The following is a 16011-nucleotide window of genomic DNA, read 5'->3' as shown; positions in this document are numbered from 1 at the left end:
ACCGGTGATGACGGCGATGATGAGGGCAGCGACGGCCCGTAGATAGGACACCTAGCATAGGACCAGTAGCAGTAGATGGGGCCATGTATCCCCTAGTACTTCCTTTTGAGGGCCATCAGCTCCTTATGTAAGAAATCTATCAATGAAGAACTTTTCCCAATCTGATTTTGCCGATTCCTTTAGCTTATCTTAGCCGATTTCTTCTCATACTGATCTTGCTGATTCGTCCCCTTTGCCAATGCGTAACGAGCCGATAGCAACGCATCGGTCCTTCGACATTCACCCTTTCATTCTTCAACTGATGATTTTCTTTCCGGTAGATACTGTGGGATTTTCAAGAGAGCCCTTAAATTCCTCCCACCGGTTTCAGCGATCCTTTTTAGCGAGCGCTCATTATTTTGTGAAGAAGGTTGCAACGAAGATCAGCCGATGGTACCCCAATCGGTTCCTCAATAGAGCATCTACCAGGCCTGTTGCCCCCCGAGTCTCAGCCAAGGCAAAACAGAGACGAGGATACGCAAATTAGCTGTATGGACCTGGGCTTGATCGTGTCTGAGGGAGCTTCTTATACAGAGCCAGCCGATTTGAGCATAAATCGGCTTCTCAAAGCAGAGAGCCTTCAAGGTGAGCTCCCCCCCGAGCTTCTTCAGTTCTTGCCGGCTAGATCGGCTCCTTTCCTTTGGTGGATCTAATGCAATCCATCCTTGACCTGATCCGCACGTCCAGGCTGCTCTTGGCCTTGTCCTTGAAGAGAGGATCCGAGCTCTTAGACTACTCCATTGAGGAGTTCTTTCATTAAAAACCCTCTTCGTGCTCCATTGACCCTTGTAACAGTTATTCCTCTTCAGTCGATGTCCGCTGCATCGGCTGTGCTCGAAAATTTTCGAATTTCCAGAAACTTTTTTTTTTATGGCCGACCTGGGCCCCCATACTCCAATACCCATCACCAAAGGATGAGACGCTTCCATTGCATATCCTCGTGTTTTATCCACCTGGGTGCCCCCCCGAGCCGATTCTGTCAAGAGAATTGATGGTATCGGCTCTGTTGGATAACATGTTGAACCCGTGCGTAATGGTGGGTGAGGATAATTTTGGCCGATTGCTGGAATCGGCCTCCACGTTGCTTGCTCGGTGAAGGTTTTGTAAGTTCCCTTCATAAATTTTTGGGGCCGATCACAAGGATCAGCCTCGCCATGTTTGCTCCTTGACGTGCTCTTGCTACTCGTTCAGGCCGGTAGATAAAACCAGCCCAATCTCTGACTTCATCATGTTGGTGCGCTTGCTGTCGTCCACCTTGAGTACATCGTGAAATCATGGAGCACTAAGCTTTGTCGGAAGAACGAGCACCATGTTTGTGCCAGCCGATGTTTCATCATCGGCTTTCCTTTGCTTGGGGCGCCACTCCATTTTTCGTGGACGACCCTCTTCATCCAGGGTTCGCTGAACCTTCGCAGCCAGATCAGGCCTTGCCTTCCTCAATGTATGCAAGTATAACCTCTCGGCTTCTTCCAGGCCGCGCAATCGTTGAACCCTGCGTTTCTGGGAACGGCTGAGTCCGTCAGGGCACCACCTTGGCCGGTGATACCTGTCTTCTTCTTCTCCCTCGTCTTCTGAATCTTCGAGATCCTTCAACCGAGGGGACTCAGCCCGTTTGCTCTGTGGCGGGAGAGGTCCTAAGCGCTCGAACACGGACACGTTGGCTGCCTCCTTCTTTTTCCGGTTGCATTCTGGGCAATTGCCGATTGTTGGCAATCGGCTCATTCCTGAATCCCAGCAGGTGCTCGAAGAAGGGACAATCCCGATGCTCGTCCTCGTCGTTTTGCTCCCTTGCCTTTTCCTTGGCACAACGCTCGTGCTCCTCCTCATCGCGATTATGCCGACGATGTCTTCTGGCTTCTCTGGCCAGACGATCTCTTTCATCATCATCGCTGGACCGTCGGCGTTGGTCGTACCGACTCACATATTTGTTGAGGAGGTGATCAGAGAGAGGTCGCTGATATCTTATGTTCTTCACTTCTCCCTCTGTGACGTAGCGCTTACCATCTTGGCGGAGCCGATCGCGTGGAGCGGCTTCTTCTGTATCCTCGTTATGAGAGCAGCTGCCCTCATCTCCATCCTTGCCAGCGTGGTGTCCAAGATCTACCATATTGATTTGGCACGAGAAATCCGGCTGGCACCCTCCATGGCAAGTGTACTCCACCATGTTTACGGCGGGGAAAGGGTGTGTGTCGACCTTCATGGCGTACTGGTTAAAAATCAACCGTCCGTTTTCTATTGCCATTTGGATCTGCTGCCGCCACACCCTGCAGTCGTTGGTGGTGTGGGAGAACGTGTTATGCCATTTGCAGTACGGCCTTCCGTTCAGCTCTTGCACCGTGGGGAACTTGTGGCCTTCGGGTACCTTTATGTGCTTCTCCGTGAGTAAGAGATCAAAAATCTGTTCCGTCTTGGTCACGTCGAAGTCGAACCCTTTTGGAGGGCCTTGTGGCTTCACCCATTTGCAGGTCACGGGGCCTCGTCGCTCGAGTCCATTCAGCCACTCGCTACCTCCCGATCTCCCATGGCACCTTCATCTTCGTCTGCCTCAACCAAGGTCACCACCCGCTTGAATTTGTCCTGGTAAACATCTGGGTGGCGCTGCTCATATGCTGACAGCTTCTGCACCATGTGCGCCAATGAAGGGTAGTCTGCTTGGGAGGCCACGTCCTTGATTGATGATGAGAGACCCACCACCGCCAACTCGATCGCTTCTTTTTCGCTTATATGAGCCGAAAAGCATCGGTTCCTAATGGTCCCGAAGCGCCGGACGTATTCGACACTGTTTCCCCGCGCTCGTCGTACTTGCGCTAGATCGGCAATGCCAACATCGGAAGCCTCCGAGTGATACTGCTCATGGAACCGCTCTTCCAACTGCTTCCAAGTCCGGATGGAGTTCGGTGGTAGCGACGTGTACCACCCGAAAGCCGATCTCGTGAGGGACCGTGCGAAGAACCTCACGCGCAACTCGTCCGACGCTGAGATCGTGCCCAGCTGTGCCAAATACCGGCTCACATGCTCGATGGAGCTGGACCCATCCGATCCACTAAACTTCGTGAAGTCCGGGAGCCGATATTTGGGTGGCAGCGGGATCGGTTCGTAGCTGTTGGGGTACGGCTTGGTGTAGCCGAACGCCTTCCTTTTCGGCATCATGCCGAACTGATCTTTCGAATTGCACAAATCTGATCCGCTGTGATGGCTGAAGGTGTCGAACCCCGAAGATTCGCCGGGGTGGCATACTTAACCGGTCATGCTTGCTTTTCCGGTTCTAAGCCAAGCTGCAGGAGCTGGGCTTTGGAGGTTCGTCGGGGTGGCGTACTTAGCCAGCCACGATTGCTTCTCGGGATCGGCTCCCGACGTTCCTCCTGCCGTTCCGGAGGCCCCCGATATTGCAGCCTGGTTCGAGAGTGCCCGGGCGTTGCGGTCCGGTGCGTATGCGCACGCGTATCCGTGCGGGATCTCCTTGGGTGCCTCGGGTAGGAATTGGTAGTCACTAGGATCACCACCAATCTTGTAGACGACGTATGCCGATGAGTTCGGCAGTTCCGGTGCTGCCCATGCGAACGGCCGGGGCCGGAGCGGCATCTCTCCTTGAAAGTCCCCGGAGCTGGTCCCGATGGAGAATACCGGGTGGCTCATGATTTCCTTGACGACGCGCGGAGCGACACGCTCCAAGGTGTTCACCGGGCTCTCGGAGTGGCGGTGCAGCGAATGAGCCACCATGTAGTTGATCTCCTGCCGCGGCGACCTGGTGCGTTCTTCGACGGGGCGGACAGGTCCACTCCATCGAGCGCGCCTTCGGGTGTGAAACCCTTCCACCCGACGCCATGGGAGCGGGTTCGGTGGAAGGAGCCGATGAGTTCGGCTTCGAGGGTTGCCTTGATCTCGTCATGTTTCTTCTTGAGCTCATCAGGCAGATCCTCGTACGTGACCGGAGTGTCTTCCGCCATCTCGGATGTAGATGGCGATGTTGTGGATGTCGTCGACTGTCCCACCGGGCGTGCCAGAATGTGTTGACGTCGAAACCCCCGGCGGGCGGAGACGGGCAACACCGTAGAGCCGGGAACAACTAGGGCTGCGGCTGGCCCCGGTCCCTCGGAGCGACAGCCCGCAAAGCTCTCCTGGTCGCACGCGCCGATGCCAGCCGCAAGGGCGTGCCACCTGACCTATACCTGGTCGGGAAGGTGTGGATGATGCCTCGCTTAGTTTCTGCCGGGGCACACACGTAAACATTAAATACGAGCCTCGATCGTCTCTCGAGTTATCTCGTGAATCGGCTCAAAGAGCCGATCCACCCATGATTCGGACGAGGTGTCCGAATATATGGTGGTCCTGCTTGATCAAGATAAAGCTGATTAGATCTACGACGATTTAGGGTTTTCACCGCATAATCGGATCATCCTACTCACGATTGGGCCTCGCGCTCGCGCACGGTGACCGTAAGCCGATCCTAGACAGGGCCTAAAACCAACACGAGGTTGATCCCCGGAACATCCTTTCTAGGGCTAGCAAACGCCACCCTACACGCCGCTGGATCCTCCAACCCTTTGTAAGGCCTAACTATTGCGGATGTTAAACTAATCCTTGATGAAACAAGGAGCAACCGTAACGAATCAGATCTACTAAACTATGATCAAGCGGGGGCCGCCCCTACACCTAAGATAGGTGTAAGGGCGGCTAGACATGCAAGGGTTGCACTACGAAAGCATGTAATATGAAGAACAATGCTAACCCTAACATGTCTAAGATAACTACGTTGCTCGCCATCAAAAAGGCTTCGATACGATCAACGCATGAACAACGTGGGCAGGCTTGTGCTGCCTAGATCGCAAGATGCGATCTAGGCAGCATGGTGCTTACCGGTAGAAACCCTCGAGACGAAGGAGTTGGCGATGCGCCGAGATTTGTTTGTGGTTGAACGTTGGTTGTTGTTTATTCCATAAACCCTAGATACATATTTATAGTCCAAGGGACTTTCTAATGTGGGCGTGCACCAAACCGTGCACGAGTAAGATTCTAACTTCCAAACTAAGATGTGATCTAATATGTTACAGATACACGGGCAATTAAGCCCAACTTGGTATAAAAGGCCGATTCACGTATTTCTTCCATGCATATTCTTCAAATCTATCTTGATCGCGGCCCACCTCTGACTCGGTCAAATTCTGGTGATAACAGACTCATCGCGACCCAAGCTCAGCGATCACAAGGAGGAGCCTGCCAGACACGGCGGAGGGACCCAAACGGCGACACTGCACCATCGACGTAATCGAAGGGCAACGCGCATCCGAGACCACACTACGCACCGACACCACTGTGTCGAGGGTGTGGCCGAAAGGTCGCGCGCGGCCGAGACGACGCCACAATGCCCGTGTGCCACCGGAAGGAGCCGAGGGGCATGGAGCACCCACACCGCACGCAGGGGTCGCCGCCGTAGCCGAAGACATAGCACCACCGAGGGCAACCCCAACCCCACCGGGTTCGATATACCCGAAGGGTAGGCTAGCCGAGAGCACGCACATAGACCACCTGCGCCGAACATGCCACAGAGCTCCGACAAGAACCCGACACCGGAGCCTAGCAACCGGCAAGAAGAAGCCGCCACCACCACTGCCACGGCTCACCTTACATCGAGGAAGAGACCGCACCCATGGCCGCCATCTGCAACACCATGGGGCACATCAGTACAGACGAAAGCAGCGTCCGCTGCCACTGATGGCAAGACAACGGGGCTCAACGCCCAGCCACGACGGCCCCCCGGGTGGGGAACGCGTCACCACCATGGCCGCCATCTGCAAAGCCACGGCACCCGCCAGCCACAGCGGCAGAACCGCTGCAGGATGATGGCTGAGAAAAGGGGCATGCGACCCTCGCAGCCACACCACCACCGACCAGTGGTGGCACGCACCACGCACGCAGGCACACCGCTGCCCAGCGCCACGCTGGCCAGCGAGAGTGACCCGCACACGTCCGCTGCCGCCGAGACGGCCGCGCACCGAGGCCCAAGGGGCGCCGGCCTGCCACCGGTGCAGGAGACGAAAGCCACCCCGCCAGATCTGGGGGCGAAACAGATCGAGGCAGCCCCGGCCGCCGCCGGCCACAGGCAGCAGCAGCCCGACGAAGCCCACCACGCCGTCGGCCAGATCCCGCAGCGCCGCCACGAGAGCCCGCCACCGCGCCGCCGTGCCCCTCGCCAGCACGACGCCGCCGCTCGGCGCCACCAGCCCGCGCCGTCACCACCGAGCGGGGAGAGAGAGAGCCCCGCCGCCGCCGTCGCTGGCCAGGCTTCGCCCGCCAGCACGCCCTGGCGGCGGCGAGGAGAGGGGAGGGAGGAGGGGAACGCGGGGGCCGGTGGCTAGGGTTTCCCCCCGGTCGCTCGCGGGAGCGACGCGAGGGGAGTCGATGCTCCAAGTTGCATTTGAGATTTGGTGGGGGGCTGTTGGATTTAGATGGGCTGCAGCCTAGTAAGGCAGCCCATATAGCCTAAAATTGTTGAAATCTCAATGCCCATCACGTTGCAGCTTGGGGATAGCCTTGAGGGACAAAGTTTAGTCCCACGTTGCTAGTTGAGAGGGAGTTGGAGTGGTATATAAGGGTTGCTCTTCTAGTCCTTCCAAGTGAGTGAGAATAGAAGGAGCCCTCACGCACTCCTCCTCCTCCTCCTCCGCCCGCCCCACCCCGTCACGCACGCACTCGCGTCGCGTTTCGTGACTCAAGTTCGAGTTCGAGACACACTCAAGGAAGCCTAAATTTTTTTGCTTGGTGCACCAACTGAGTTAGGTACGTGTCAACCTGCATGTGCATGCTCGACACGTGTCCCTAGCTTCCTAAGCGTGTCAACCTAGTCGGGTCGGCTCTCCTCCCAGGCTATACCAGGAGACAGAATAGATCTTGACTCTCACACACAGAACTCTCTAGTCTGCCTCTCTCACGAAGAAGTTCCTTTTGGCTGTGCTACTCTCTAGTCTTCCCCATCTCGGCGACTGCGTGCACAGCTGTTCGGGAGAGCAAGCCTCCGAAACCCCGTCCGTCGAGATCCTGCACCGGGAGGCGGACGATAAGGATTTTGGGGAGCGTCTCGGCGCGGTTGCTCGCTGGTATTCGCGTTCTTCTTCGCCGGTTCGGCTGCTTCCTCAACGAATCCGACTACACCATGGGCGACATCAACGATTCCCATGGTGGTACTGCTGCTGCTGGTGCGACCTTCCAGGTCGGGATGTACGTGATTTTCCTCTCCTACCTTGCACTGCTACTTGTTCGCACTGCTACTTGTTCCATGTTGCATGTGCTTAGTCTGATGTGTGTGATTAAGTATGCTAGTACATTTGTAATGTTGTTTTCGGTAATTAAAATCACTTGGAAATTGCCTAATAATCTAACACATATGGAGTATAAAACTCCGTCTATCTATTACTAATCATCAATAGCAGTACAAACATCTATGAAAGTAATAAAAAATACAAATAATTCTAGAATCACCTAGCGACGACTAAAAGCGCGAGCCAAAGTTGCATCACCGTCCTCACCTCTTCATCGCTGGAGCCAGACAAAACTTGTCATAGTAGAACTTGTTGTAGTACATTAATTCGTCGTGCTAAATCACCAAAGGATTACCACACGAGAGCTGCAACTATCGCCAATCATGTCAATTGTTGATCGGAAGAGACTGATATAAGACAACACCAATGAATACCGAAACCGATTGGTTCTCAGGAGATTTGTCATGCACACGACTCCACGCATCCTCCACTAGTGTTAGACGCACCACCAAAACGAGGATAGAACATGATACCATATTTTGACTTCAAGATGTAACCACCGCCTCCCTATTCCGAAAAAACACTAAAAATAACATAAACAAAGAACATAAACCCTCCCTACAGCTAGGGGCCGTGGTTTGCCACACTTCCAAAGTCCCAAGGCCATCGATGAGGAAGCGGACCACAGAGACAACGAGGGAAACGGAACCTAGATGGGTTTTACGACCTTAACTTTTGGAATTAAAGACAAAACCCCAAATTTACCCCTTATATGTCCTTACCCTGTTGCGATGAAGTAACTTTTTTAGGGAATCAAACTCGGTCCTTATACTTAGAAGGTGCGATCATGTGCAAATAAACTTGTAAAGTGTACATCTACTCCCTCCATTTTCTTTTAATGTACATCTTAGGCTTTTTTTTCTCCATATTATGACATGTTTGATTTAAAGGATTTTCAACTGAATTTTGTACGATTCTTATCTATAGGAACTTCTCCTTTGTGGCCATTTTATTTAAAGGATTGAACACTACATTTTTTTATAAATTACTTTTCTATACTACAATTTCCTATGTTTCTAAATTAGACTTCTTAGAAAAATTTCTATGTATCTATTCACTGCTAATTAGTGGCGCAACTTGCCCCGCGCCACCTGGTTTCAAAATGGTAAACCAACGAATGCTTCAGCACCGTGTTAGCAAGCTATTGTTCGAGATATCAACGTTCAAAAGAATGTGCCGTTACTGGTCAGATGGTGAATCTTACTCGACCAAAATTAGTACAATAAAACTTCCATATATTTCCAAAAAAATTATTTAATGTACGATCTGTTGAGTATCATCCCAATGGATTTGACATTCTACAGATCATCGAAACATTGTCTGAACTATTGTCTCGATAGGACTGCTATACTCATAAAATTAGGCTTAGCTGCCAAGTTTACCGAATAGGAGTATATCACTCCATGACATGTGAGAAGGCATGAGGCTCACGCATAAAGCCAAAAGAAAAAGTACAAATGCATCAAATCATTTATCGATCACCAAACAGCTGTACAAATATTTGTGTAAGCAAACCTAGACGTACAGTCATTCTCAGTCAAAGACAGTACCCCAACGATAATCAAATGAGCAACCAGCTGGAAGACAAGCCTGCCTATGGAAGAAATCAGTATCCTTCGGGCTATCAAGAATGGCAGTCCAATTGACCTTCACTTGCAGTTTGCGGCCACCGTACTCCCAAACAGCCACCCGTAGAGGACATTTTAGTGCGACAACATTCTTATAGACTTCTTGCTCATCCTCTTCCTCATCCCCTTCCTCATCATCCTCCTCCTCATCATCAGCATCCTCCTCCTCCTCCTCCTCCTCATCATCATCATCCTCAGGCTCAGGGTCTTCCTCATCCTCATCCTCGATCTCATGATCAGCATCAAGAAAACAAACATAGAGCACCAGTTTTTCATCTTCCTCAAGCGCAGGGTCTCCTACATACCCGTTGACAGCTACCAGGTTTCGATTTAGCGCAAGAGCGCCATTTTCTCTCAACAAGCCCTCGCTAGATGGCACACTACTATCATATAGAACTGTATGCTGCATATAACTTCTAGTTGTCCCAGCTGTTATTTTACCAACAAACGGGCCATCGTTCTCTTGTTGGACACTGACTTCAATGCTAGCTGCCACCGGAAGGTCCACATGTTGCAATACCAATTTCACTGTACTCTGGAAACTAGGTAGCTGCAAGATGATGCGCTTGCGATCTGCTTTGCAATAATACGGTATTACACCTTTGCTAAACTGCACCTCTTTGTCAGGCTCATCCTCGTCATTGACCTTTAAATCGAACTCAAAATACATAAAGCCTAATGTAACCAATGCTCGGCATGGACCTGTCAGAGCTAACATATCCTTCTGCACAAGGGTTTAGAAAACCAGTGAGAATCAAAACATGACTCCATGAAATAAAACCACATAGCCAGATGAATTTAAAAGATTTCAAAATTATAATCAACATCAATTAAACTGCTGCACCACTGCTCCTACAACTCCTAGACATCTATGGCTTGTATGGTGAAATGAGCAAGACATAATATTTTATAACTAGGAACATGTCAACATTAAGACACTTCCTGATTCACAAAAATAAATCCAACTTTACACAGGAACTTATTAAACATGTGACAGGACCTCAGTGGAGAAATCTGACAGAAAATGGAATGCAGAAGAAATGATGAAAATGTGTTGCTTGGTCATAAAAAGGCAGATTATTAGGAAGCTATACATCGATAAACAAAAGATTGGACATGATGCTATAATGTTCCGATTGAAATGTATTTGAAGGGTTCAAATTGAAATGGAAATCCATTGAACTCTTTCTTGACAGTGTATCCAATAAGTATATGAATCATGATATTTGCAGCAAAGAATTATTTCAGTGACCATATAGTAGACTAGAAAATTCATTGCATTCGAGTAAATATATAATGCACCAACCCCAAAATGTAAGGCGTCTAAGATTAGTCAAAATTCAAACCCTACCAACTTTGGCCAAATACTTCAGAAAAAATATCTACATCTACATCATTAAATAGATACATTAATTAAATATACTTTATGGTGAATCTATTGATACTTATTCAGTATTGTATAAACTTGGTCAAACTAAAAAGCGTTGACTTTTGCGTAATCCTTGGTCGTCTTACATTGTGGGACGGAGGGAGTACATGGGCTAGTTAACATTACGGGTACAATTCAAGGTGCAGAGCAGCTTTACAAGTAATGAGAATAACTGCATCATCCTGAATTCGTTACAACAAACATGGAACTGAGTGAGCAAATAGAATTTAAGGAAACTTTCACCTCTGAAGTGATAGTCTGGGCATCCTTTCTTTCACGGTTGAACAGATAGACACATTTGTAGTCAATCTCATCCCTGGCGATAACTTTCCCATAAACCTTGACTGGGTATCTGTACTGTGGACCAGCTTTGACAACCCTAATGGAAACAACGTCGGTGCAATAATTCGCCAGCTTATAATGTGCATCTGCTGTAACATAATTAGTCAACCCCGTCTCTGGGGATGACAATGAGGGTTCATACGGTGGCCCAAGTTGAGCAGTAGCTGTAAATCAATCAAGATCAGAGAACACAAATCAGAACAAACAAGGGGATGAATGCTTCAGAATCAATAGCTAAACCTAGAGGCAGTTGCATTGTGATATCTGAATATGGAGACTCACACTCCTCATCAAGGTTGAATCCGGCCAGGTGGAAGCTGCAGAACCTGCTAGGGACACGAACCTTCCTCTTGGGATCGTAGACCATGAGCTTCTCAACTGCTCTCTTGTGCATATCATCCATTGTAAACTGATCCAGCATTTCCACCATTTTACCAAAGAGGGGTTTCTTACCGCTGAGCGGCTTTAACAGATCATAGCTGGTCGGATCAATGTAATTACGTCTGATGCCATCGATGAGCTCACGGCCCATATTCTCGACGGCCATATGATAGACCCGCTTTTCAATATCCGTCATCTCGACAGGACAATCACTCTTGAGCTCGAGAAGATATTGATTCATCTCATATATGTCGTTAAAAAATCGGATGACCAGTTCCTCCTCCGGATTGTTGACCCCGACCTGCATCTTGCCGAGGAAGGAGTAGTGAGATTTCGTTGTTTAATGTGGATAAATAAAACGAATAAAAAGAGGAGGAGATTAATCGAGAAAAGTACCGTCGTGAAGATTCGATGGCGGCCGCCCAACCTCTCTTTCACGCCCGCCATCTTGCAGTACAAGAAGAAGGGAGAATTCTTGAAAAGTACCTGTTCCTCCTCCGGATACTTAACCATGCCCGACACCTTGCCGAGGAAGAAGGAGTGAGATTTCGTTGTTTCATGTCCATAAATAAAACGAATAAAAAGTGGAGGAGATCAATCGAGAAAAGTACTGTCGTGCCGATTCGATGGCCGCCGTCCGAACTCTCGTGCTCGCCCGACATCTTGCAGGAGAAGGTTTGAGAATCAATCGAGAAAAGTACCCTAGTGAGGATTCGATTGCCGGGATCAATCGAGAAAAGTACCCACGGGAACGGTTTGGGCCGCGGCCCGTTAGCACCCGGATGCGTTTGGTTTCCGGTTTGGTTTACTTCGGTTTTGGGAAGATAGAGAAAGGTGACGTCCAGTTTTTTTCGTTTTTTTCCTGTTTTTTTTGTTCACGTGCTTTCCTTTTGCATATTGGTTTTCCTGTCTTTTTCGTTTTTATTTTCTGTTCCTTTTTTAATAAAAAATTAGATAATATTAATATTAAAAAATTAAAACTTTTTTCCTAAATATTTTTAAAATTTGAACATTTTCTTAGCCATGAATATTTCTAAAATTTGGACAATTTTCAATTTAGACTAATTTAAAATTTGAATGTTTTTATTGATGAACATATTTTAATTTCAACAGTTTTCAGTTCTGATTTTTTTTTTACCATCAGAACCTGCTTGTGTAGGTAAGGAGTTCTACCAAAACTCAATCTTACCAATCTAAGTGTAGGTACGGCGATTTGTCATGTTAACACTCAGTACTGTATGTAAAACCTGATTTCAATACTGGATACTTTGGTGTCAGCATTATTACTTTGACACTCACATAGTGTACCTTCTTTTCCTTATGTGTTGAAATGCCGTAGTTGGTGTTCTCATAGGTCCCAGGCATGCCAAAAAAAAATTCTATGTTTGAATCTTGTAGTCTCATTAGAGCTCAAAACTGACATAACTTTTAACAAACTGAATCCAGTTACATCAGGTTACAAAAATGTACAGGAAAATTTCATCCTCCTATGACCGAAATTGCTGCCAAAGATCAGAAAATACAGTTCATAATACTCTAGCTCATATTAGGTACAACAGACATTTTCAAGCAAAAGGTTCCTCTTCAACTTGTCAGGAAAAGCTTCTCGTCATGCAAACAGTGGCTTTTTGATTTTCTGGCCCGTTCATCCGAACTTCAAGCTACAGCGGTGGCGGTTGGTTTTTGGCATATTTGGGAAGCTCGCAATGACAAGCGCAATTCCAATGACAAACCTAACCCGGGCCGTACAAGTGGTAAAGCTATAGCATATATCGATTTAATCAGAGACCAGTTGTTCAAGATCTATCCAAAGCAAAGGTGTGATTCCAATTTAGCATCTCCAAAATGGATTCCACCGCCGTCAGGATCGGTTCTGGTTACTTCTGATGCTGCTATTTTTGAGGCTGTTGGGTGCATGGCGGCTGGTGTTGTCATTCGTAGTGACCGCGGTGAGTTTCTCGTGGCTTGTCGGGAGCATCTGAATGGTACTGCACCACCGGAATATGCAGAGGCTTTAGCTCTTCGACGAGCAGTAACGCTAGCTCGCAATGAAGGCTTTGACAAGGTCGTTTTGGCATCAGATTATTTATCACTGATACAACGACTGAACTCCTCTGTAATCGACAGATCTGCTGTTGGAATTGTGGTTGCAGACATCAAGCAACTGGTGCTCATCGGCATCCTTTCGTCACGTGAGGCGTTATCTGAATGAGGCGGCGCATATTTTAGCTAAGACTAGTAGTTTATCTTCAAGTATTTTCTATTCTGTTCCGGATTGTATCCGAGAAACCATTTGTATGGATGTGAATTAATCAATAAAGCGATGTTCTCTCAAAAAAAAAAAGGGCATAAGTACATTATGTCAGCTGCGATCTGCAACTTTTGATACTTCTTTGCTACATTTGCTGGTGGCTTGACCAGCTCCTAAACCCTGTAGATGCCTAACTGGAATTTAGTATGAAGTGCTCGGTAGTAGGAGTCACAAGCTACTTTTTTGGGCTGGGGCAAAGACATGATTAGGATTTCTTTAAACCAATATAGAGGTGTAACAACATCAGTAGCCTAGTTGGGTCTTTTAATTCCCTAGATCGATTGCTGTAAAACAAATTATCAGTCGAACCAGACATATCTTAAGTGAGCAATAACATTGTTGTTGAATCTGTTAAGTTCGTATGCCTTCTCCAAAATGTAAATAGGTTGGTTAGTGTGTGTTTGTGCATGAATGCTTTGCTATCTCAAAGTAATATGATTGGCCAACACCTAGTTCGTCTACTGATTGTGCTCGCACTGTAGTATTCTTGAGTAGCTTTTGGTAGAGAATATTTTTTTGGTCATCCCAGCCCCTTACAACAACCACTAAACTGGTATTTAGTAATTGCTATTCTTCCAGACATCATTGTACCATCGTGTTGGCAAAGGTTTTATGGTACAAACTGGATATTTTTTTACTGTTGGTGATGTAACAGGAGAGTCAGTTTATGGTTTGAAGTTTGAGGATGAGAACTTCATTTTAAAGCATGAGAGAAAAGGAATATCATCGATGAATAATTCTGGGTGCAACACAAGTGGATCTCAGTCTTTTAGAGAGTAATGAATGGAATGAGGATGATTCGTTCTTGCGAGCACATTCATGTCGGACAAGCTGACTGTCCCACAGCTGAGGCCGTGATTTTTGATTGCGGAGACCTTCCTGAAGACGCTGATGATGGAGTTGTGATCTTTTTCAAGGATGGTGACATATATCGTGACTGGCCAAATAAACTCGATGATAAGGCTATACAGGTTTCATCATGGATGGATGTTGTGGAGTTTACTCAGACTTTTGGGAATGATAACTTCAAGGTGACTGAAATTATCTTGTACATGAGTCTTATAAATGAAATCTGTTGTATATTCAAGTATATCTAAATTCTCGCTTTAATGAACAGATGATTATATTTGATATCATCTGACTTGCATATACATGAAATTTGAACCTTATTTATTGTCGTAGGATATTACAACAGTATTAAATCTTCAAATTACAAGCCATCTGGTCAAAGTTAGGATCTCGGCTTATGCCATTCAAGGTTGTGGGATCTGTTGGGTGCTTTTCTTGTACCTTTGCCATTTTCACATCCAGCAGATTTTAAACTCAATCTGTAAAAAAGCAAGAATGTAAAAAAGGAGGCAGAAGAAAATATAAATCCAAACTACGCTTCAAGGGTAATCTTACATTTACTCCACATGTTGTAATTTGATGCATGAATTGGACGAATTGCTACCCAGCTTGCTTATATTATTTCAGCATGCTTAGATCACAATTGCATATTATGCGGTGTTCTGAAACTGGAAATCGATTGATCTGCTTATAAGTCCCTGGCTTGCATCCTTGTGTAGATAAGCCAACATGAGAAATGAAGGGAATTTCGTTACTTCAGGGTCATAATAATATTACACCTAAGTGTTACTTTTTAGATAAAGTATTTATGAGCAAGGACCACAAATCTGGCTAAATTTGATTAATATCTTTTAAAGTAGCTTAAGAAGACGTGGAACCCATTAAAACCATCCTATTAGTGTTCCTTGGGACTGTGCATTTCCTCCATATTTACTACTCTTGATACATATGACCGTTTCTGTTCTAGGTAACAAACATTTTTTTCCTATAATGGGCGTTTTTATTACTCATAACAAACAATTACACCCGGTCTCTGCATAACTAAGATGCACACAGCCGTCCAAGTCTGAGGAACCAATAGTTCTAAAAGGATAAAAAAGGCGTTGTACATATCAATGATGAGCAATTGTGCAAACACCTAGGCAGCCAGAGGCGGCTCGATCCGTAGATTATGCTGCCATCCATGTTGGATAAAAGTATCCCTCGCCGTAGTCTCGAACCGTGTACAGACCTCCATAAACAAGTCACGATTCGCCACTTTTTGTAGAGCAGACTACGAACGAAGAGTACCGGTACATCTATAGATAACCTGCAAGAGGGAACAATTCTTATCTTTAAAAACTTTATCATTTCCACACAGCCAAAGCGACCATACAACCGCAAGCGCTCCCATCCTAATAAGCGCTCTAAACCTATGATCGATACTATGAAGCCAATTTCCAAAGAATTTTTTTTAGAAACACAGTACAAACGCAGACGCTCACATACACGCGTATACACTCACCCCTATGAACGCACACACGCACACCCTACCCCTATGAGCACCTTCGGAAGACTGAGCCGGCGGATTGGATCTTGAAATTGACGAAGTCACCACGGGCGCCTCGCTATCGACGGGAACGTCGCCTCCCACTGAATGAATATTCCGCCTTTATGAGACACACAGATGTCAAACCTGGGGTTTGAACTCTGGTGGGCTGGGGGTACAACCACCCT

The 16011-nt window shown here is 47.4% G+C and overlaps 1 protein-coding gene across 1 annotated transcript; it reads right to left on the bottom strand.

Moving 5' to 3' along the window:
* Positions 1 to 8690: 8690 nt before the first annotated feature.
* On the bottom strand, positions 8691 to 11811 carry LOC124650062. Its single transcript, XM_047189625.1, has 5 exons — positions 11747 to 11811; positions 11532 to 11657; positions 11037 to 11436; positions 10656 to 10918; positions 8691 to 9707 (listed from the first exon to the last, which is right to left on the bottom strand). Exons 1-5 carry the CDS (start codon positions 11795 to 11797, stop codon positions 8889 to 8891), a joined length of 1659 nt encoding a protein of 552 aa, XP_047045581.1. The 5' UTR covers positions 11798 to 11811; the 3' UTR covers positions 8691 to 8888.
* Between the last annotated feature and the right edge of the window lie 4200 nt (positions 11812 to 16011).

Source organism: Lolium rigidum, chromosome 4 (assembly GCF_022539505.1).
Source record: "Lolium rigidum isolate FL_2022 chromosome 4, APGP_CSIRO_Lrig_0.1, whole genome shotgun sequence".
Classification (NCBI taxonomy): Eukaryota; Viridiplantae; Streptophyta; class Magnoliopsida; order Poales; family Poaceae; genus Lolium; species Lolium rigidum.
The sequence above is the reverse complement of the archived record's forward strand: the minus strand, read 5'-3'. Positions and strand labels throughout refer to the sequence as shown.

Bases quoted from the DNA above. Each gene is read 5' to 3' on its own strand.
- LOC124650062 (XM_047189625.1), bottom strand. From the start codon at position 11,797: ATGTCGGGCGAGCACGAGAGTTCGGACGGCGGCCATCGAATCGGCACG. The intron at 10,919-11,036 runs GTGAGTCTCCAT...ATTGATTTACAG, and splicing joins ATTCAACCTTGATGAGGAGT to CTACTGCTCAACTTGGGCCA. The intron at 9,708-10,655 runs GTGAAAGTTTCC...ACCCTTGTGCAG, and splicing joins CCCAGACTATCACTTCAGAG to AAGGATATGTTAGCTCTGAC.